Below are 23,816 nucleotides of genomic sequence, written 5' to 3'. Positions count from 1 at the left end.
CATAAAACCGTCATAGGTACAAATTTAGTAGTTTCTGTCAATCAATTATGGCTTATTCTCTACATGTCAATCTTTAAATAATTGGCATAGTCCTTATAATAACGGTACCTTGATGAGTAAATGACAGCAAACAGCTGCAAACCAGTGCAAAATATCCCAAAACTCGGTCAGTGGGGCTCCGTTCGTACATGCCAATAGAGTCATTATCGATTGGATTAGTCGTCCGTAGCGGACAATTCGGTCGCTCATTGGATCACTATTATCAGGTGGTAATAAATTTGCATTGGACAATAGATTACTATATAATGGTTTAGTACTGCATATATCGGTTTAATCTTCAATAAGAGGGTTTATGGCTGGAAAGGTGACGGTGAATTCGCCGTGGACGTAAGTGCACTATGTGGTCATTCGTACTATAGTTCTGAGGTCCAAGTGATTATTTAATGCAAATACATTTCACCCATGAAATTCCACAAAATCAAATTTGACTCACGTATCAAATATTATCCACAAATTTGATACCCACGTATCAAATATTATCCACGAGTCCAGCAAATTGCCATAACTTAAATGTACATTTAACAATCTTGGACAATGAATTTATTTTTGACAAGCGTTTTAAAATTGTAAATCTTAAAAAATACGTTCACCGCTTTAAAAAACCTATGACGGTTTAAATTGTTGATATCCACGAATCCCGAATAGATTCTAGCCCTGAAAAACAAGGAGAATAATTATTTATAATCTAAATCAGCACATAATTCAAGCCATGGGCACACCACTCCACGCCATACATAAATTCTGCCACTCACATTTCCCCAATATGAAATTTTTTTTAAGTAAAATTTTAATTTTAATTTTACTTCATTAAAGTTTGGCGGAGGCGGGGTTCGAACTCACAGCGGCGGCCTGCTTTGGACACAGTATGAACCCAGCGCCTTAGACCACTCGGCCACTTGTCTTGATGGAATTCATTTGAAACTTATTTGAAGATATAATCGCAACTTCAACATAGGCCTACCACGTGACAAGCAAAGGCAGAAAACGTACCATATTTTGGAATTTTATTTCAAATAAAACATTTATGTGTATTATTAGCGCTCAATTGTTGTTAACTGCGTGTTTTATACAAAAATATCCAACGATAAACATGATAACTGGGCGTCTATATGGACAATACATTATATCGATTTTGACATGTGCTTGTGTCTCAGTACATTTCCATGGTCAGTAAAATACTATAGAGGAAAACCTACCATTTTCTTGTATACACGTTCGATGTGTTGATCAAATATGTGAATATTCGACATTAGACCCAAATTTTTTTTTCAGGAAATAAAAGATTAGATTACCATAAAAATGAAACAGTAATCTTTTGCCGGGTCTAATGTTATTTATACATAGATTTTTCAACGTTTTTTCTATCCTTATTCTTGCTCAATTAAAACAATATTTTGGCGTATATAAAATTGAAATAAAATTCCCTGCCTCATAAACTACATGAAATGTGCCACAATTGGGTATCACGAATCGTTATATATGATGTGCAGTTAATATTCATCTTTTCTTTTATACAGAGGATGCTTCAGTATTGACAGGAAAAATATTTTCTTGAAAACCCTCTCACTCGGTTATTTTAAAAAGGTAACCACGCTTCCCTAGAATGTGCAATAAATTAGCATTAAAATTTTTCTTATTCTAACAGCAAGCGTTTCTAGAATATATTATGGCGAAATGTGGTGTAAGCCATGGGTATGTTATGAGTTTTCGGTACTTACAGTTTATGCACACATAAAACGCAAACCCCAAACTGCTTTACCCGAATTCGGCTTTACCCACGAATCCAAGGATTACTCGTAAATTAGATGTGTACATGTTAATATTTTGAAAACATGCGAAATAGGTTCCAAAACAGTCTTACTGAAACTGTATCAGGATGTTTTGATTGATTATCCTAAATTACCATTTTTGGGGAGAATGCAATTGGTTATAAACGAGAATCAGTAAAACACAAAGCCGTTTACCTTCAAATGTGTGTTACCCACGAATCCCTACTTAAATTATAGTTAACAATGTCTGGATAGTGTTTTAGTTCAAAGGAACCATCAAACACCATTTAATCGAATATTACTGCATGAAAATATGAAATGATTTTACTTCAAATAATAATATAAAACTGTTTGCTTTGTCTATTTGAATTTGGCAACTTCATTATTCTCAAAATTGTTATACCCAAAATGCCATAATGATCAATTTTAAATATTCCATGTAGTTTGTATTTTGATTATAATTCATTTAAGTGCCATTGTAGCCTAAATTATTGACATAATTTAGAAGAATTTATAGGAATTTGCTAATTTTCAGACGCTGTTACCCCACGAACTCAAAACGCCAACGATCGTTATATAGTTTATTCTTGTTGTTCTTAGTGGCGGGCGCTATTTAAATAAAATAATACGACGACAGCCGATACCGTTCAGACCAAAATTTGATTGCCGAGTTCTCATGCTGAATATTACTCGTTATTTTGTTATAACATAAATTTGTCAAAAATACAGAGTCATGATAGTATCTCAAACTGCACAACTTTACTGCCGATACCACTTTTTACATCTAAACATTTCATAGAATGTTCATCAATCACTAGATCTGGTACGAATATTATTAATTTAACAAAAAATAAATAAAAGAATAATCCTGTATTTATTATTCTACCTCACGATGACCGATTGGGAGGCTCAATGTGTTGTCATTGTCACCGACCATGTGAAATTTTAGGACTGAAAAATGGGTTTTCTGAGTTGTTTAAAAACTATGCATTATTACCCGGAATTGTTAATTTAGGCTTCTGCGATTGCTGGGGAAAAAGATGATAATTATGAAAAGAAATTAGCCCAGAAGAATGTCCTTTTAAGGAAAAAAAAGGGGGGGTTCATTTGTTGACATAATACCCAATTAAAGTGCTAGCAGTTGCTAAAATTGAAGGATAAATCAGTAAAGTTTCCTTTCATTTTTTTTCATATGAACAAATGTAGTACAAAGGAAGAAAACGCGTGAGAAAATGGCAGTGCTTATAAATATATTATGAATCATATTGAAGATACACATTGTTTTTCCCCAAAAGACCTAAACATTTTAGCTCTTTTTGGAATGATGGTCGTCGTTTCCTTACAGCTACATTTAAGCCATTTTCTCAGGAAAAGATAAAATCAAATTATAGAGGGCGCTATTTAGTGCAAAATGTTTTTCTTTATTTTAAATTTGTTTTTCCTGTCATTATAAAATGGAATATTTTATTAAAAATCTAACTCCTACATTTTTTAAGTTTGATAATTATCTTTCATTTAAAAAAAGAATTAGGTTTCTAACGTGTTTCGTTGTGTACCTGGACTCTTTTGAAATCCGACACCCAAATATCCAAGATGGCCGCCAATAAAATTTGCAAATAAGGTAATTTTTTCAGTTTTCGCTTTTATTCAACCGATATGTCCTTGACACCATATTTGAAGTGTCTAGCAGGTTTAATAAAAAAATGTGTTTTTGGTGCACACCTTCCCTTAAATTTTCCCTGAATAAACAAGTATTCCTGAAAAAAATTGGTGTCAGTTCCAATTTACAATGTAACTATTATTTTAATGTAATGTTAAAGAGAAGTTTTGCACTGCAGCACTGACAAGAACATTTAGTGGTAGTTCATTTTATCATTAAATAGGCCTAATTATACACTTACATAGGCCTGCGTGTTTTGGCGCAACGTCAGCCTTCTATTCTTCAAATTTTTTCACAGGAGGAAGATGGCGAATTTCATCATTCGATTTCAGCAAAGTATCAGGCCCTTGCAACTCCTATACCAGCGCAATACACACAAAAAATGTGTTAATTAACACTGGATGTTTTTTATAAAAATATTGTATGTGATGAGGAAGGGGGCTGGTGGTTTATTTGTGTAAAGGTCAAAATAGGATTCGGATTGGGTCAGGACTCTGTTTTGTCATCTTCCTTCTGTGGGTCTTTGAACCTGCTCATTGTCTGGTGTTTTTTGGGTTTTTTTTTTTGTTGTAATTTTGATTTTGAAATGGAGCCTTCATCTTTGGTTCGAGTTGTATTTTTTCCTGAATATATTTTAATGCTTTCTCTCCTCCACCAGCTCCAAGTACTGATAAAATACAAAAAACTGAAAAAATGTGGACACCGTTGGTTCCCCCGTGTATTATCCGCCGGTGCCATTATCACGTGACTGTAGAAAAATGCTGCTGCCACCAGATATAGGCTAAGTAAAACAGCGTATTACTATCAAGACTTATGTTTGAAAGCTGTCCTCAGATCGATGCGTCAAGTTTCCAGTCCATCACACTACGTGCTCTATAATATAGTCCATGTCGATATTATCAAGACAGAGATTGTGTCTGACGTCATCTGTCAAAGTCGTTGATGATGACTTGCTAAACCCGGCGGTAAACCGGGAGCCTTATTTTAAGCTTATTGTTAATTTTGCACCTTCAAACATATAAACCATCTCAAAAGTTAGGTCTTTATAGTAGGAAACTTTCTTGGGCGAAGGCATCATGTCAACAATCCCTAGAAAAGTTGCTTTTTGCCTTGTAAAAGTACGTAATTTTTCGCCACTTCCTGCTATCAGCATGGAAGCAGGTCGATTCGGCCACACCAATTCGTCCACAGTTGACTTGGCCATATGCCAATTCATGCATTTGGCCCCAAGCTAAGTCAGCCACAAACCAATTCGATATTGACCAAAAGGGATAAACGATTTAATATGTTAATGAATGTTACCGTCCATCACGAAACAGCTGTAAAGACGGCTCGCGGTCAATTTTGTTTTATTTCGTGTTTAGAAAATATATCATAAGCTTTAAAATGAAAAATCATTTGACTCCAAACGATATCCAGAAGTAAAAAAAGAGGGTTAAGTGCACAACGTACAAAAAAGTGACTATATCTCATTAACCGATGATCCTACAGATATGCGACCACTGACTTTTTTTCCCTTATGACCAGAGGAAAAGTTCGATATATGGCACGACTCGAGGATATTTGGATAAAAAGATAGAGGGTTAAGTGCATAAAATTAAAAAAGTGACTATATCTTATTAACCAATAATCCTACAGATATGCGACCACTGACTTTTTTTGTTCCTTATGACCAAGGGAAAAGTTTGACATATCTCACGACTCTGTAGGAAATGATGTACATCATCATCATCATACATCATCATTTTATTTTCATTCAAATCAACATACAAAATATATATAAAAGACACAACATTTGAATGAGGAGATGCTCAAAAGGCCCAAAGGCCTGAAGCGAGCACCCTTACACTGCCTTAAGTTACAACATACAATTACACAAAGTTAACAAATAAAAGAAAAAAAGAGGAGAAGAACATGCAAAGAAAGAACCAATATAAATATTTATAACATTTCATATAGACATTCCACAGTTCACACAAGAAATTGGTAGTTGGAGTGGAGATGGCGGGGGGGGAGGTGAGGTCGTTACATAATGCCTAAATATTAGATGTAATTTTTTATTAGACTTTTCTTTATTTGTAACTTAAACTGGTTTACTGATTTTGCCATCTTTATATTTATCAGTAATATTCCATATCCTAGGACCGGCAGCTCACCGGAAGCCCGTGTTGTGATGGCCACAAAATGCGGCTACGTACAGATACGCGAACGCTGACTTGTTTTGTTCTTTATGACCAGAGGAAAAGTTCGACATATCACACGACTCTTTAGGATATTTGGTTTAAAAGATAGAGGGTTATTGCACAAAGTACAACGAATTGGTTTGTGACCGAATGCAAGACATCAAATCATCTAAATATACAGATTTGGTGTAAAATAACGGTTATGGATAAAATCACGAAATAGTTAAATTTGGCCAACTTTTTTTGTACATCAATATACAGGGTTCGAATTGGCATGTGGGCGATTTGGTTTGGGGCTGAATTGACGAATAGTATCGATATCGATATTGATATTTTTACAGAGCACGTGATATTTCGATATGATGATTCGAATTGTCACGTGATCGTCAAACCTGTACTAGAAGGTGTCAGTTCTACAGGAACTGACACAAAAACAGTGTCCAGACTGGAACTTTAAAAGAATGCACCCGTCCCTACAGTCCTGTTCTGGAGATGCTCAATCCTATTCAGAAGTGTGTTATTGCAATTTCCACATACGGTATCACAGTAAGTCAATCTTGGAGGTAAAAGCGCTTTATATATTATATTTATGTGATTAACAGATAGCCATTCCGTGATTCTGTACAAAATACAAATGTATTTAGAAAGTGTTAGATAAAATTGATTAATTTGTGCTTCCCATTTTAGATTTTGGTCGAGGACAACTCCTAGGTATTTGCATTGATTAACATTTTCAAGTTGTTCCCTATTCATGTAAAGACGTAGCTCATCAACCCTTGCATTAAAATAATTTGGACAAAAAAGCATGGCTTTTGTCTTTTTAGAATTTAAGGTTAATTTGTTCACTTCCATCCACGATGTAATTCGTTTAAGATCATCATTAAGATGCACGTTGGTCTCATTTATACCTTTTGATGAGCGGCAGTGTCGTCAACATAAAGCGTGATTTTGGTATCACTGGATACAGTTTGAGGCAGATCATTGATATACATCGTGAATAGAAGTGGGCCCAAAATTGCACCTTGAGGAACACCAAAGCTGACACATTGAAATGCAGAAATAGTATTACCAAACTTAGTTGTATGCTCTCTATCACTAAGATAAGATTTAGATTAATCCAGCTGCAGACCCAAAATCTTTTGAAGAAAAATGGCATGATTGACCGTGTCGAATGCCCTTTTAAAGTCAATAAAGGCACCTCTAACAAATTGGCCAGCATCAATGTTCTGGAGGATGTATTCTGAAACATCGATCATATAAACATCAATTACCAATAATCAAATTGGTAATTGTGGAAGGTTTGGGTCTGAATCCGGATTGATGTGAAGAAAGCAAATTATGTTGACTTTAAAAGGCATATACGTAGCTGATTATGAATTTAGGCGTTCAAAAATTTTCATGACAACAGGAATAGCATAAATTAGACAGTAGCTGTTAACATCGTCTCTAGACCCTGACTCTGCATAATTTCCATTTTTGAGGGACCTGCCCACTGGTCTGACACGCCGCTAAGTCCTTATGCAGTCCGACATGACGCTAATCCGAATCTGAAATACACTGCGCTGGTCTTGAAAACGTTTCTTCAACAGGACACTAGGCTAGTCCGAGTCACTGCACAGTGTTTCACATATTCGGACAAGCGCATTGGTTCACAAATTCGGAGTAGCGCCGTGCTATTTAGACTTGTGCCGAAATATTTAGATCTCATACAAGCTGAAATTTAAAGCTAAGACGGATTGAACTGAAACATGTCATACTGCATTTTCCTATACACAATACACAATGCTCTCACCAAGTAGGGCACTGCATGGCCTGCACAATTCACTGTGTAAATTGAATGCAACTTTTAGTGACTATCACTCACTTCTATCGACCGCTCTCTTCCGAAGGGCATTAAAGCTTAACCACTTGACTGATATGTTTTGTACTTGCTGTCAATCAAAGTAAGCATTACATGTAGGCTAAAAATTGAGTATGTGGGGCATCTGCAAATATTCGTTTCTTCCTGATATGTAAATGTCAGTGCAGCGAGTCAAAGGATTTCAAGTTGCTGATTATTGATTGGCAAATGCCATATTTGGGCATAAGTGCAGTCCACCATTCAATGTGGAGGATAGACGAGACTTTATTGATTGATTTTGCTGAAGTAGTTTCCTGTTAACCAGGATTAAGTACTGCAAAGGTCGAATCATGTTTGTTGTGCAGTATAACTGCACTATGTATTCCAGATAAGTGTATTCTCAGCTGGACATAAAACAGTAAGCCACTACCTGGAAAAACTTTTTAAAAAAAGATTAATCAAGTCATTAATTTAATGCGTCACGTCAGTAAAAACGTGGCTGCGTTATTTACCTATACATTTCTCTAAAGGTACAATTTCGTAACCCGAGTTGTCGACTAAATAGTCTAATAAAAACACGATTATTAGGTGTGTGTCAGGCAAGTCGGTATCCAAGGCCAAAATTCCTCCTTCTGATTGCAGTAGTTGCTCGTGAAGCATTCGTAGAGCTTTGGGGATTCTTTCTACATCACGATATTTGTAATAGTTGTTATAATCCATTAAAGTCCCTGAAAGAATAGGTAAAATATCAATCGATAATCAATTTTATTAATGTTTAATAAACTGTAATTGAAATTAATTTGTAACATGTCCTGTATTTAACTATAGGATTAGTGTGCGCTGCAACCCTTCGTGAGCATAACCGGGAAATATGAATACAATATCTGAATAAATCGCCCTGTGCTACAACATCCATGCGGTATCTATGCATTGAATATAATTCTATAGAATAATCTTTGAAAAGCGCGGTAATGTATTCATTCAATGATAGCAGACATAACAGATGATTTAGTGCATCCTGCTTGTAGTGCAGGGCGATGTATTCAAACATTATGTTCATCTATTGTTATGATAATTAATCCTGTTACTCCATCCTTCTACGGCGAATAGGTAAATGTACCAGTCATCTTAACATGGTCAGGGTAACTTTTTACCTTGTAATATCTGTCCAACTGGCTATGGGCAAACAAGTTAAGTTACACCCCTGTTTATGAGAATACTATCAAATCTTTCGTATAATATAAGAACAAGACAGTATGGAATATTCTATTACCCCCACGACCCATTATTCAAAATCGCGCACTGTGATTTGTTGACACGCGTCACGTGACAGACCATTAATTAGCGATAAAGTGTCAAGGGCAACGAACTTTATGTTCTTCTATCATCACAGCGCACAGCAGAGCGCACAGGACACCTGCTTATGTAGGAGAGAATGGAATGTCAGGGGTGTGTTATTGTATGTGCATACCTGCTTATAGGGGAGAATGGAATGTTAGGTTGTGTTATTGGAATGTGCATACGCTTTGGCTACGCGTATGCGCTCCACCTTGAGGTAAACAACTTGAAAAAAAAAAAAAAAAAATTTGATATTTCTCTTTAAATCAAACTATTTTGTGGTAATAGAATAGAAATAAAGGGTGCAGCATTATCCTTTACACGCAAATAATGTGTCCTCGACAGTAAAAACGTTTAAATAATGGGGTCGGCTGCGCCTCACCCATTATTTACGTTTTTACTGCCTCGGACACATTATTTTCGTGTAAAGGATCATGCATTACCCTTTATTTCTTAAATAAAGACAAGATCCAGGATCAATGTCATTAGGGAGGGCAATCTCCACGAGCAATTGTTCAATATAACGTCAACTAATAGGCGTTTTAGGATTAAGAAAATGTCCAACATTTTTGCTGAGTGTTTTACACCTTGTCCCCGAATGATACACCTGACCTGACCTGATAAGCATCGCTCATCTCCTTTTTATCCCAGCGGCCGGTGATAAGGGTGGCGAAAACATAATACCATTTAAAAAAAATATAAATGCAATAAATATCCGACTTGAATCGTTAGAATAGTTCCAGTTGATCCCCGGAGTTGATCACACCCAAAAAAAAAAAAAATTAAAATATGTGCCATTGACCCACAAAAGTTAAATGTCTCACCATTGAGTGGAGGAAAAGCTGCACTTGGTTGAATGATTGTCAACCCTTGAGACTTGGCAACGGATATAACATTCGGTGATATTCCCGTTGGTAAATAAAAAGAAGTTTGAATCTGTAGTTCTGATAGCCTCATTTGCGTGCTAACCACACATTCACGTATCCAGTTGGTACTCATTTTTTCAAGATGCCCTGTTGGATATTGGTAATTTCCGCGTATTCCTATTTTCAGGTTGTCTTGTTTGGACCACGACTGAACTACATCAGGGAATAGTTCAACGAAGTCACCATATAAGAACAAAGTTATCGGAAGCCTTTTCCGGTAGGCTTCTACGATTGCAGCAAGTTTTTGAGATTGCTTTGCGTTCATACTCATCAATAGAACAATGGCAAGGTGATTATGAGTATAACAGGTGCTCCTTAATTGCCCCGGTGATCTAGATACCTGTATCATAGAAAAATATAGGAATATAATAATTACAACTTATTAAAGTAAAAAACTTGTCAAGAACAAAAACAAGTAGAACAAGAACCAGACGAGAAAGAAGCAGAACAAAGGCAATAACAACAGCAGCAACAACAACGACAGGAACAACAATAACAAGCACAAAAAAGAACAAGAAAGAGTAAAAAAAGAAGAAAAAGAGCAATATCAACTTAAATCAAGATGGAAAAGAAAAAAAGCAACAGGATTAAAAAAGAAGTCAAAGAAGAAGATGGAAAAGAACTTGAAAGTTATCAAAAATCCGAGAGGAACAACAAAATATCTTAATTCGGAATATAAGTGGAATTGGTTTGACTTACCTCTGTTTGGGTAATAGGGTGCATGATGTCAAAGTCCTCGTAGGTTCTTTTTTCTCCAACCCAATTAAGCATTGATTTTCCACGCAGTTTGACATTTAGCGCTGTCAACCATTGACTTAATCTGCCCCGATTTGTTGGTTTTCCAATATGATATTCCCCATAGAACCTACAAAGATGATTGGGTAACAAGGTTTTAGGAATAAGTTGTTGCGGTATTTTATGATAATAGTTTCACTGTAACAACGCCACGTGTCTTCTAATTTAAAAAAAGCTGAAAACAAGCACAATGTACGCACTTGTCAATCCATTCAAACGTTCCATCCCACATCATTTTATCGAGGATGCCGAATTCAGCACCTTCTACGTCGAGTTTGAATATGACATAATCATCTTTGGTTGTGTGTTGTTTGATCCAATCAGAAAGGTCGACAGTTGGGACCTGAAAAAAACCGAAATATTAAGTAACGACTCTATTAAATCATTTTACATACTTCATTAATATATTCTTGTTCATTGATTGGTTAAAAATGGACCACATGACCAAAAATAGTTCTACCATCAGTACTCCTATCCGTAAATAGTACCTCTAAGCCGTAAATAGTATTTTCAATGTCCCGGATGAGCCGTAAATAGTACCTCCAAGCCGTAAATAGTACTTTTGACCATGCCTTCCGCGTGCGCGCATTCGATGCGACGGAACAGTTCACGCACGCGAAACTGCCATAGCGTGATTTCGCGCTGCTGTAATTGGTTAGGCCGATTTTAGCCTATTCGATTTTTTTGAAGGGCAAAATATAGGTTGTGCTTAAATTCACTCAGGATAGAAACTGGACAGTTAAAAAGTCTAATAATTTTCTTTTAACCAATCAATGAACAAAGAACATATTAATGAAGTATATAAAACAAATATATACTGCCTTTATTCGAAGTTCTGGTTAAAACTATGGTCCCTCGTTGAGATCAATTAATACTATTTTCCTTCGGGGCTGCGCCCCTCAGGAAAATAGTACTATTGATCTCACCTCGGGCTCATAGTTTTAACCAGAACCTCTCATGGCAGTACATATTTGTATACTATTACCCTCACGACCCACTATTTTGAATAATGGGTCAAGCGCCGTAACATATTCTACGCATAGCATTACGCTTGGTTACGCGTACAACATTTCCGCGCTACGCGCCTTCAGTACGCGTACGCGCTCCACCATGAAGTAAACAACCTAAATAATTGCGCCTCACCCATTATTTTCGTTTTACTGCCTCGGACACATTATTTGGGTGTAAAGGATACTGTATTACACTTTATTATTTTTTCTTAAATATACTCTGTAACGTCAGTCATACTTGGATCAAATGTATAAACAATAAAGGATTATATATCCATTGTGGCATGGCAGGATGTATCATTTTGGTTCAGTTATGAGTAGCAAACACATTGTTAAAATTTTTAAAAAATATAAGTTTTTCGCATTAACAAAATTATATCGCTTACCTCTTTGCGTACAGACAGCTTCCTTCGCCCACCTGTCTGCTCGTTGCGTTTCTCGTCTCGATCAACAAATAATGTACCACCACCCCATTGCATGTCAGCGCCATTATTCATACCTTTATTGGGTGACCATGACGACTCCGAATACGATATCATTGTTCCTGTGACAGTAGAAAAAAAGTTTAATATCAAAAATTTCATCCTACAACTTTCCAAGCAAAATTTACGATATTGGGACTCCAATCAGTTTTCCAACATTACTCCGTCGTTTTAGTGATCAGTGGTAGATTTAATGAAAGGGCCTTGTCAGTAAAATAGCGCGGTGCCCAATGGTTAGGGGTTCTAATCAGTGGCGTGTCTGGACTTTTTGTCCGGGGGGAAGAAAAACATTTGCCAGTTAGCATTAATTTGGGCCAATTTTACCGACATATCTGAGTAACACAATGGAACGTTGGCCTATTTTGACATATTTTGCTGTGTTTCCTAGGTAACAAAATGTACTACATAGTGTTTGTTTTCGATGGCTAAAACAAGACAATTTTATACCATTTTTATTTTAAGGTTTCTATTTTGACCCACGTGGGGCCCCTCGACCTTTTCAGTAACAACTACTGACCAATAAGTCGCAGATTGGTAAATATATTAATTCTATAATTAGTGGCACTGTGCGGCATTACAGTATCTTTACTTTAATAATGGAATTGGTTTAAACTCTGGGTAATTTTTCTGAGACCCCCTCCCCCCTTAATCTAGTTTGTGTTGCAAGGAAGGATGCCACCTTGATTTCAGATATTTGAAAAAGGCATTATTATTTTTTATTTTTGTAATTGAAGTTTTGTAGTACACGAATGAACTGCCACACATGCCATTTAGAACGAATTATGTTATATTTTATTCCTAAACCCTAACCCTAACACCGGGACCCTAACCCGAACCATAACCGTTTGATTCCATGAAAACAGTTGGTTGACGATATCTCAATTTTGTCAGTATTTCATCAGTACGGTACTCATGGCAAATCATGAAATCCTTCCCTGTACGCACGCTTTGTGTGCAAGGGAAATTAGACGACCCTAATAGAACTACTTCATAAAGAAGCCGAAAGGCAAAGGCTCTTACCGTTTTTATCAGAGACAGCCAATGGACAGTGCAGAACATGGTTTGCATATGGTGCGAAATATGGAGCTAACCGGTCATCAATTTCAAATGAGTGAATGATGAAATCATGTCCACCAGGGTAGGTCTCCCGGAAGAGTTGCACAGTTGACGCTGTATTAGCTCCACAATCAAGCAAGATTTTCTTACGTTGCTTAATCGGTGGGTTGTGTTTAATAGGGAGATTCTCGTTGTTACTTAGCGGTCTGTAACATAAAAATACATCAATATTATGAAAATCATATACTTGTTTTCATGTCAATGTCCATTTTGGATAGCATTGTGTATAGCTTGACCATATCGACCGATGCAATTGACTGCTCGTGGATGGTGCGTTGTTGTCGGCCATAATGTACAGCGGGAAGTATTATAGGATTCAAATTCCAGATGAATATCGTGCAATAAAAGTCATATAAATCCACGTTATTCCTCACGAATGATCACACAATGATGCACACAAGTATATAATAGTGATAAGTCAAGCACATAAAGTAAAGAATCAAGAAAGTTATGATTTATCCCGGTGGTTCTCAGGAGCTCCGTATGACACACGTCCTTATAGCATGGCGGTCATTGATCATAATAGCGCTAGGGATTATAAAAAAAACTTGACAGTCTCCAAATTCAAATGGCAAGGGCTAGAAACACCCCAGCAGAAGCAATTATTTGTGAAGATTTTAAAAGTATGCATGAAGGTGAAAATTAAGTATCTCTCAGGATTGCTTTCAATGGTCTTACATAGATGGCCAAAGTTGATCATCTTCTTAATCGGATGTCTGAGAACTCACATCCGATTTCTTGGAAATGGCTTAACTCAGGGTTTAAATACTCAATAATAAATTAAGCAATAGTTTATCTAAGTCTTTCAATCATATTCATAACCAATATCGTGTGAAAAATTGGTATCAATCAGCATGTCATAAATCTTCTTTATTATGTTCAAAATGTTCAATTCAAAAACATCAAGATGATGCTTAAGGTCAAACGAGGTCAGATGTTGCCACCAGTATATAGCTCTAGTTGTAATCTCTGTTCTTTATGCTTTCCAACAATTATACTTTTACATACAGGGGCGTAACCAGACCTGACCTTCCGGGTGGGAGATTGAAAAATTTCCCAATTTTTGACCAAAAGTTGTATTATTTATGTGCGCATCGCGAGCGGCTTGCCGCGAAGTGATAAACGGATGGGGTCCAGGGGCCCGCCTTGGGGCCCCTGGTGGGGTCCAGGGGCAAAGCCCCGGCGGGGGTCAAGGGGGCGGAGCCCCCTGAAGCTCATGGTTTTTGGCATATTAGAAGCTAAAATCCAGTGTTCAGAGTACAAAATTTCACAATGAAAGTAGTATAGATCTTCTTCCTCTTTCTTTCCTTTTCTCTTCTCCCTTCCCTTTTGGGTGGGTGCGGCGTGTGGGTGCGGCGTGCCGCACCCACCCTGTATTCTCTGACTATTGACCTACTTTTTCACATGCCGCAGTGTTGACAAAATATTCGTGCCGGTTATATCCCAAAAACCCACAGAGGTGATAGTTTACGGTGAGTTTTGTAATTATTACTTGATTTTGATATGTAAGTAATACGATAAAGTCGTCATAGGCAGTAATGTGTTTGTATTAAAAGAAATAACAAAAATAATTATTTAAGTAATAGAAATACTATTTGGAAATTGCAGCAAGATTTGCAGATGTTTTTATTCGAACAGTACCAGTTCACCAGTTTTGCTAGTTTTCCTAATCTTTGGGCTAAATTAATAGCATCGTGAAGGTCATATATATCATTTTATACTGACAGCTTCGGTGGTATGTACTTTACAGCTTGTATGTGCATTGTGTTCAGTGTTTACATAGGCTATTTACTTTTCAAATCTTGTAACAAATTGTGCTTACATACATACACACATACATTATAAATATTTATATAGCGCTGCTACATTTAGAACGTAGCGCTCAAAACAAAAAACAAAGCAAAAGAAGAACATGAAGAAAAAATAATAAATGAGAACTGCCTGTGAAGGCTACAAAATCTATGGAAACAAATGTGACTTTAGAACCCTCTTGAAAATACCCACTGATTGTGATTCCCTGATACCAATTGCTGATGCTTGTATAAGGTATTATAGACAAATTATTAGAATGCATGTGCACCAGTAGAAATGGCCCAGGTTGAATAAAATAAATAAACATATGAATGAATATTTTATTCCTGGATTATTTTTGTTGGGACAAAATAATGATATAGTTTGACGCTTTGAAATACAGTTATGTTAATCATAATAAAGTTACAAAGTTAAAAAATAATATCGAAATATTGTAAAATCAAACATTTCCCCTCATAAGTTGCAATACAACATATTGAGGAAATTGATATGACAGATTTTTAAACTTTGATATGGAAAGATACCCCAGCCCTGTTGTCTCACCAGAGAAGATGACCAGAAGTCTTTCTATCTGATGATAAAAAAAACTCTAGGTATGATTACGAAAATGTTTTAAATAACTGTTATCTACAAAAGTTTTATAACCATGTTTTATATAAAATGTTAACATAAAACGTCTTGTGTTATGATGTGAAGGGTTAATATAAAAACAGGGAAAATCTGTTCCAACTGACCAACAAAGGATAAGCAATAGATCAGATTAAAATCAGGGAAAATATGACACAACCTCCAATGGGGGAATAACAAACGTATAAACGTATAAAGTTAACTTTGTTTATACGTTTTGTGTTATTCCCCTATTGGAAATCGATGTTGTGTCATATTTTCCTGTTTTTAATTGTGAACTTGACTTACTCATTCTTTCATTTCTCTTGACAATTTTTCATTTGCCCACCCTATTCCTTTTAAAGGAATTTTTATCTCTTCTCCTTCCCTTTTCCTTCCCTCTTTTTCTTTTCTTCTTTCCCTTTCTCTTCTTCCCTCTTTTTCCCTTTTTTTTTTCTCTTCTCCTTTCCCTTTTTTCTTCCTCTTTTTCTCTCCTTCCCCCTTTTCCCCTTCCCAATTTTTTGCTCTTCTTCCCAATTTTTTTTGTGTCCAGGGGTGCAGCTTGCCCACCCCCCACTGGTTACGCCACTGTTTACATACCTGTAATTGGTACGTGAAATGGTACAACAATTTATCTCAAAATTTATGTTTTCACATATGAAAATAACATGTCACGAAAGAGGGTCCCAACTTGTGACACATGGCCTTATATCCTTGAACAATGCTATTCAAATAGCAGTGTCAAAGCAGTACAGGTAAATTGTGGGATGATGTTATACAGGGTGTCCCAAAAACAAGAGGCCCCTCATTGCGCCCTCTTTTTCTCCTATTTCTGAAAAGTAAATCAAGTGTATTTTGGTATGTAAAGAAATCTTAAAACAATTATTTCAATCGGCTCATAACTTTTGAAGAAATGCTCTTTTAAAGAAATGTATCCGTTTTTCACTCTGTCCACGGAGGAGGTTTGGCTACTTCAAAGATTGAAAAGTGCATATACCATGCATGAATGCAAAACATTCCTCGATGATAACTTATGGGTTATGGATTTTGTTAAAGGCCGCTTCAAATATCTGGAAAACACATTAAGTTAGTAGCTGTTTCAACTTTGTTGGTATAGAGGAAAACAATAACTGAACATTTACTTGATTATATTTAAGCCTACTTAATTGGGTTGCCACCTAGGTTTCATTATCATTGAGGTATAGGACTTTTTATTTTTTCGGAGGAGAGCAGGTAGGGCAACTACTTGATTATATTTCTACATGTTCATACTACATACTCTGAAAACTTTCTTACGTGTCCGTTTTTTTAAATCACATTTTGTTCCTAAAATGGGGTTATAGCGCCCTCAACGGGCACTCTCTCCATAGGGCTACATGTAAAGACCAGTTATAGACAAATGACCCTAAAATAAAATGGACTCGTGCGAATTTCCTCAAATTTTGCATATGATGTAGATTTAACATCTGGAATGTAATGCAAGTGATGTCGTTGCTGCTCTTCTAAATTCATTTTTAAAATGTCCGCCCCAGACCAAGGTGTTGCCCTTGAAAGTTTGCCTGGTCAACTGGATTGGCCTTTAAGTGTCATTAATTTGGGCGAAATTGATGTGGGGTGGGATTTCTTTTGCTATACTTGCAATTACTTATGTATTTCTCAGTTATTTTATGTCTTTTTGTTTTATTATGTTTCTTACTTTCTTACTTGATACTTGTGAATGCAACAGTAATACGCGGTTGCGAAGATGTGTGAAGCTAGCTGGTGATCCTCGCTTATAGTGAATGCTTTCCCAAGCCTAATGCTATTATCTATCCATGTCATTAATCGTGTGTTTCGTTTAAATCTTTGATGTAGCTAAACCTCATCCGTGGACAGAGTGAAAAACGGGTACATTTCTTAAAGAGGGCATATCTTCAAAAATTGTGACCCGATTGAAATAATTGTTTTGGTTTATTAAAGCTAACGATTTAAGGTTTCTTTACATACCAAAATACATTTGATCAACATTTCAAAAATAGGAGAAAAAGTGGGCGCAATGAGGGGCCTCTTTTTTTGGGGACACCCTGTATTTCTTTGCATGCTGAAACAGGTGTTATATCATATCATTGTCTGGTTTCTCTTTTGTCATAAATATTTATTTTTATGGATTTTCTCTGTCATGTGACTGCTACATATGGTCAATGAAAAGGGATTTTTATGTTCAGCTATTAGAAGTATTTATGGCTTGATACATTTATGTAAACATCTCAAAAAAAGTAACTAACCCCCCTTAAATAATGGCCATTATTCAAAAAATGGCTATTATTGCAAATCTGTAAATGCGTTGGAAGTAGAATTTATTTATGCACATTTTGACACCTCATTTGATACGATAGCCCAGAAAACAATAAAACACCAGTCAATTTAATGTAGTGAGGTCCAGATTTGAAAGTTGCACTTACATACAAATTTTTACAATACAAAACACTCAGATATCATTACACAGATTTCCTTCCATTACACTGAATGCAAAATCAATTGAATTTACTGCAACTTTCAAATCTTGGGCTACATTGATTATCAATATTTAGTCAATTGCTACAAATGAGGTGTCAAAATGTGCAAAAATCAATTCTGCTTCTAACACATTTTACAGATCTGTAATACAATCACCCGTTTTTGAATATAATGGTCATTATTTAAGGGGGGTCAGTTACTTTTTTTGAGATGTTTATTTCATACTTGCACACATTGCAAGTTGGGTGGAATTCACGAGTACAATTAACCCTTAATTTCAAACAGACACGTAGATAAGCAATTAATATTTTAAATATTTTAAATATTTTTAAACCCTTTCTCACCAAACTTCTAAAAGCAATTTTTAGTTCTTTTTTCGTTGCAGCCATTTTTTTACATTGTTCCAAATCGAGTCAAGTGCAATTCTAATGTGCTCTTATGTATTTTTATGTTTTAATGTTTGTGTTTTTAAATTATGATGTTTGTATTTTTCACAATGTTATTTTTAATGTGAATGTCATGCAATTCAGCCATCGCTGCTGTGTGAGTTTTAATAAATATACAAAATATACAACATACTATATGTGACCCGGCAGTACAAATGAGCCGTAAATTCCGTAAATTGTATTCTGAGTTACGATGTAAAATGTGTACGAAGGTCATATTCATCGGTAACTTAAGCTGGCCCGACATCCGTCTCATTTCGATAGTCAAAAACTAATCAATAATCCTATTGTTGAAGTGGATAATAAGCTTCTACCTTAGATGGCTATAGAACGTTTAATAGCTCTGGTCTTTGTTTGCTTATATTGCTAAATCCTATTCAAGTGGTGGGTTACCAGGCATTGTATTTTGTACAGGTATGCATAACCAACAATTAACAATGAGAGAACTTTCTTAAACCTCGTTGACTTGGGGATGATTTGAAATGACCGCCAATTATGACTGTTTGATATTTATTGCCAACAATGTGGAAAAAGAGACACATGTAAAAACGTAAAAGCTATAATTTTGTTGAAGGAGCAAAGTTTAACAAACCATAACCCCGCTTCTGGATATCGTTTGAAGTCAAATGATATACCATTTTAAGTTTATGATGTTTATTTTTAAACACGAAATAAAACAAAATTGACCGGGGAGGAATTTACGGCTCATTCGCCGTGGACGGTCACATATAATAATTCCAAGCGATAGTAAAGCTATTGATTGGTATTATTATTGGTATGATTGGTAGAGTGCTCTACCATTTGGGAATATTATAATATTTAATATTACTATGAGTCTATTGCGTTAAGTTGAAACCCCTTTATTAATCAAAATTAGTGTTTCCACATTAATATTTTTAATCAGCTCGTCGCTATGGACGAGGCCGTTGGTAATGGCAACCAAAACGACAAAATGTATTTATTGTAATTATGCTAAAGGGACGCATTGAAGCGTATTTCTTTGTTACTATCCATAGTTTATTCATAACAAGAAAAACCAAATGTATATTTGAAGCAATTACAAACAAGATAGTAAAGCAGGTACATTTAATTACTTGAAATGTCACTCATATGGAACCGATCATGCCATGCCTGTCATGCCTGTATGTCACTCCTCTGTATAGAAATTTAATTCCAAAAGAGTGAATCTCATTACAGATACAAATTAGTAAGATGTCCACTTTTTAAGGTATGAGGACAACTCTTTTTGGAGTGTCTTTTGCAGAGAAATATCATTCTTGTGGAGTGATTAAAAAAAATGGAGTGCTTTTGATTCACTCTTTTACATAAATGATTAAAAGAGTAGCTTTTAAATTAGCCTTAAAAATGTAATTTATGCTCATTTGCATATTTGAAGAATATGTTCAACTTAACTCAAGCCAAATGTGACTGATATTTTGTCACAGTACAGTGGCGTGGGTGAAGGTTGCCGGGGCACAGCCCCCCCCCCCCACCTCCCCCACCTCAGTCAGGAGAAAATGGTCGGGGAAGTGGTGTGGTCACTATTCATGCCAGTTTGAGCCGGAAAATTTTCGGATAAAATCATTAAGATGAAACAATGAAAAATGTATTAAACTTGGATTAAGCCTTACCACTTTACCCATTAAAACTATACATTTAAGATTAAAAAACCTAAAATAAAGGACCTTCTAGGGGCTCGGGAGTTTTTAAAAAAATTGTGAAACCAATTAAACTATACGTCATTTTTTTTTGGTCTTCACTATTTCAAAGATACAAATATAAAACAACAAACATACTGGTTTGCCTTACACTATTTTATTAAGTTTTAAAATTGACCGCCAGAACGCTTCAAACTTTGTCCGTATTCAGTTCCCTGCCCTGTCATGCCCTTGTTTCACGGTCATTGGTTTTAGATTTATTCATAGAGTGTTACACAAGCGCAACATTGTATGGCAAAAGAACAAGAAAGAAGTCTAAAAAGAATAGTGTGATAAAAGGACAAGGTTATCTGCCTAAATCCGATAGTTTAAACATAAATACAGCCAAATCAAAAGTCTCCAGTAGTTCCATCCCCATTTAATCAGAGTCTGATGAGTAAATGGCAAAATAATTCATATAATAATTTTTTATACACTTTCCTTCGAAGGTTGATACCAAATTTGATATCAAAGGTTTAATCATCGTGAGCATAGAAACCTTTGTTTGGAAATTCGTGCAATTTTAAATAAAAATATAATTTTACTTACCTCTGCTGATCAGGGGAAGTATTCGTCACACTGCTTCGTATACCAACAGACTGATAAATTAGGACATCATCGGATGAAAGATGAAAATAGGCACTAGATAAGACAAACCCTAGGACAAATGCAACAATAAGCTGCACACGCTGACGGCCTAGTTGGCGAGTAATCATGGTAATAGGTGCCATCATCTGGTGGTATTGAATCGCGTGAAACAGTCGCCCAAGATCCGAATAGCCCAATATCAATCCCTGCAAAATGTTAAGGGCGATCTTGCGTACAGAGCTGTTTGAAGCTTTTCACGATATAAATCCCGGAATCTGTGGACGAAACAAATATACAGAAACAAAATACGACTCCTTTTGTCTTGCAGTTAATATAAACACTACAGCTATATACCCGTATGCGCAAATTATTATTATATTATATTATCAAGTTTTAATACGTCCAATGGACCAGCACCGTGATAGCGATACTGTTTGACCCCGTTGACCCCATATGACCCTTGACTCGGATTATCTCGGTTTGATGCCCTTTAACACGACCCTGTTGGATTGTCCCCTATTTACCGATTTCAAATAAATGTATACACTCCTCTGTTCCTCCCATACGATGTGAATTTTGCGAGATTTGGATCAAAACTGAATATTTGGTATTTATCTTAATTAAATGTATTAATAGTATTATTATTTTTACCAACTTTCAGTTCAATTGAGCAGCAGCATGTTGGCGATACTATTTTACCCTGCTGACCCCATATGACCTTTGACCTCGGTTGAACTGTCTGATGACCTTTGACCTCGGATGACATTAATTTATTTATTTATTTATTTATGTCTCATTTATTTAACTCATTATACTCTCTCTCTCTCACTCTCTCTCTCTCTCTCTCTCTCTCTCTCTCTCTCTCTCTCTCTCTCTCTCAATCTCTCTTTCTTTCTTCATCTAAAGGGTTAATAATATAATGCATCCCCATTGCACAAAATGGTAAGGGAGCTATGGGACATTATTTCAACCTTAAATTTTCCATTGCACAAAATGGCATAAGGGGCATAGCGATACTGTTTTACCATGTTGACCCACAAATGACCTTTAACCTCGGTTGACTTCTGTCTGATGACCTTTGACCTTGATTAATTAGTTTATTAATCTAATTAATTTAATTATTTATGTTTTATTTAATTAACTGACAATACTCTCTCCTTCTTTCATCATTTAAGGGTAGACGCGGTATTGTTGGTCGAAGCAGCCAAAATATCGATTTTCATTATCTAAATTATTGAAAAATAACACTTTGATGTTTTGCAAAAGTTCATTATACTTTGAAATCTTGCTTAATTTATTGTTGTTAATTAGTTATGTACGATTTACAAAAGTGTTGTTGTTTCAGCTTCAAGGGGTGCAAAAACTCATATTTTAACCGATTTTTAGCCCAATTCTTGACCGATTTCGACCGAACGTAGCTTAGAACACTCCTCGTGTTTTTCTCGATCTCCCGTATGTATATATGCGATGCGATCAAGCAAAATCAGTCGGAACTCAGAAATATTAAATTTTCGGTTTCTTATAGGAGAGTAAAAAGCATGTACAAAGCTAGATTTTGCTGAAAACTCCACTGAAAAACCAGTTCCAAAGATATGAGCAATTAAAGAGTTTCTAAAACAAAAGGTAACAAAAGAAAAAAGAAAATAGTTCATTTGTTTGGCCATATCTCAAAATCAATATTTCCGAGTTCCGACTGATTTTGCTTGATCGCATCACATATATGGCGAGATTCGGATTAAAACTGACGGAGCCTTTTATACACATACCCACCCCCCCCCCCACACACACACACCCACCCACACTGCAACATTAGCCAAATTATAGGTTATTGCACACGTCGACCAATTATATCTGATTTAATGATTCAAATAAACAAATAGCTTTTTGAACAAGAATCTTTCTTTCACCGTACATGTATATTGTATCGTCCAAATCTGCAACATCTTCAAATAAGAATATAATTTTGGGGAAAATGCTTGCGGGAATTAATAAAACCATATTACAAGCATGAACAATTCACGTTTTACGAATGTTGTTACGAATGAAAATGACTTACCTCTGCTGATTAGGGGGAATATGTGTCACACTGCTTCGTATACCAACAGACCAATAGATTAGGACTTCCTCGGATGAAAGATGAAACAGGCACTAGATAAGAAAAACCCGCGGCCAAATGCAACAATTAGTTGCACATCAGAGGATGAATTAAGGAATTAAATTCCCATCATGCACTGTAAAAGTGTAATATCACCAGAGTTTCAACTGCCACCTTGCTTTTCAACTGCCACCTAATCCAATAGAATTCTGTGCAATTTTGTCCGTAGGCACACGAGAAAGACAATAATATATTATCTTTATATATAATTACTTTGTTGTTACATTTTTTCTTGCACAAATCCTTCCAATTTTATACGAAAGATATTCAATTTATTTATTCTCTGAAAACAAGCTTTTTCTTCTTCATTTTTTTTTACTTAAAAAATGTTAAAAAGTGGCAATATATGGTTTCTCGTTTGAAAACCTGTTTCTAAATAAGTAATACTTAGCACTCAAAAAAGCATTTACATCTTTTGTTTCCCTTCACTGTCGATGATATATTTGAAATGTTATGGCAACCGTGTCATGAACAATAATCAGCATCGAATAAACGAGGTCGTTGGTAATAGCAACCGACGTTTGGATAGGCTAGTAATGGTAAACTCTAATTGAAGCAATAAACAATTCTAATTTAGATTACACTCTTAATATAAAATAGCAAATATTACTCGATATTGAGTTAAAAAGGAACAGAGCAACATAATTAGTTAAATTTAACTCGATATTGATTAAATTTTTACTCAATATGAGTAAACCAACATTGAGTTAAATTCACTAATTTTGTTGTTCTGTTCCCTTTTTACTCAATAATAATTATTTGCAGTGTACGATATTTTCCCGTTCACTATTTAAAGAAATCAAAGACGTGTTGGAGTAAAACTTGTAGTTTAATGAA

The 23,816-nt window shown here is 35.6% G+C and overlaps 1 protein-coding gene across 1 annotated transcript; it reads right to left on the bottom strand.

The window, feature by feature from the left end:
• Positions 1-5,887: 5,887 nt before the first annotated feature.
• LOC140160563 (uncharacterized) lies at positions 5,888-23,279 on the bottom strand. Its single transcript, XM_072183807.1, has 8 exons — positions 22,881-23,279; positions 20,786-21,099; positions 13,084-13,325; positions 11,968-12,125; positions 10,772-10,914; positions 10,476-10,641; positions 9,675-10,116; positions 5,888-8,240 (listed from the first exon to the last, which is right to left on the bottom strand). The coding sequence occupies exons 2-8, from the start codon at positions 20,968-20,970 to the stop codon at positions 8,017-8,019; spliced, it is 1,560 nt and encodes a 519-aa protein (XP_072039908.1). The 5' UTR covers positions 20,971-21,099; positions 22,881-23,279; the 3' UTR covers positions 5,888-8,016.
• Positions 23,280-23,816: the final 537 nt, after the last annotated feature.

The sequence above is a fragment of the Amphiura filiformis genome, chromosome 9 (genome assembly GCF_039555335.1).
Source record: "Amphiura filiformis chromosome 9, Afil_fr2py, whole genome shotgun sequence".
Classification (NCBI taxonomy): Eukaryota; Metazoa; Echinodermata; class Ophiuroidea; order Amphilepidida; family Amphiuridae; genus Amphiura; species Amphiura filiformis.
The sequence above is the reverse complement of the archived record's forward strand: the minus strand, read 5'-3'. Positions and strand labels throughout refer to the sequence as shown.

What these genes read in the sequence shown, in the direction of transcription:
- LOC140160563 (XM_072183807.1), bottom strand. Translation starts at nt 20,970, where the DNA reads ATGATGGCACCTATTACCATGATTACTCGCCAACTAGGCCGTCAGCGT. An exon ending in ACTTCCCCTGATCAGCAGAG is followed by an intron (nt 13,326 to 20,785) that starts GTAAGTAAAATT and finishes TTTATGTTACAG; the next exon opens with ACCGCTAAGTAACAACGAGA. An exon ending in AGCTTTTCCTCCACTCAATG is followed by an intron (nt 8,241 to 9,674) that starts GTGAGACATTTA and finishes CTATTCTTTCAG; the next exon opens with GGACTTTAATGGATTATAAC.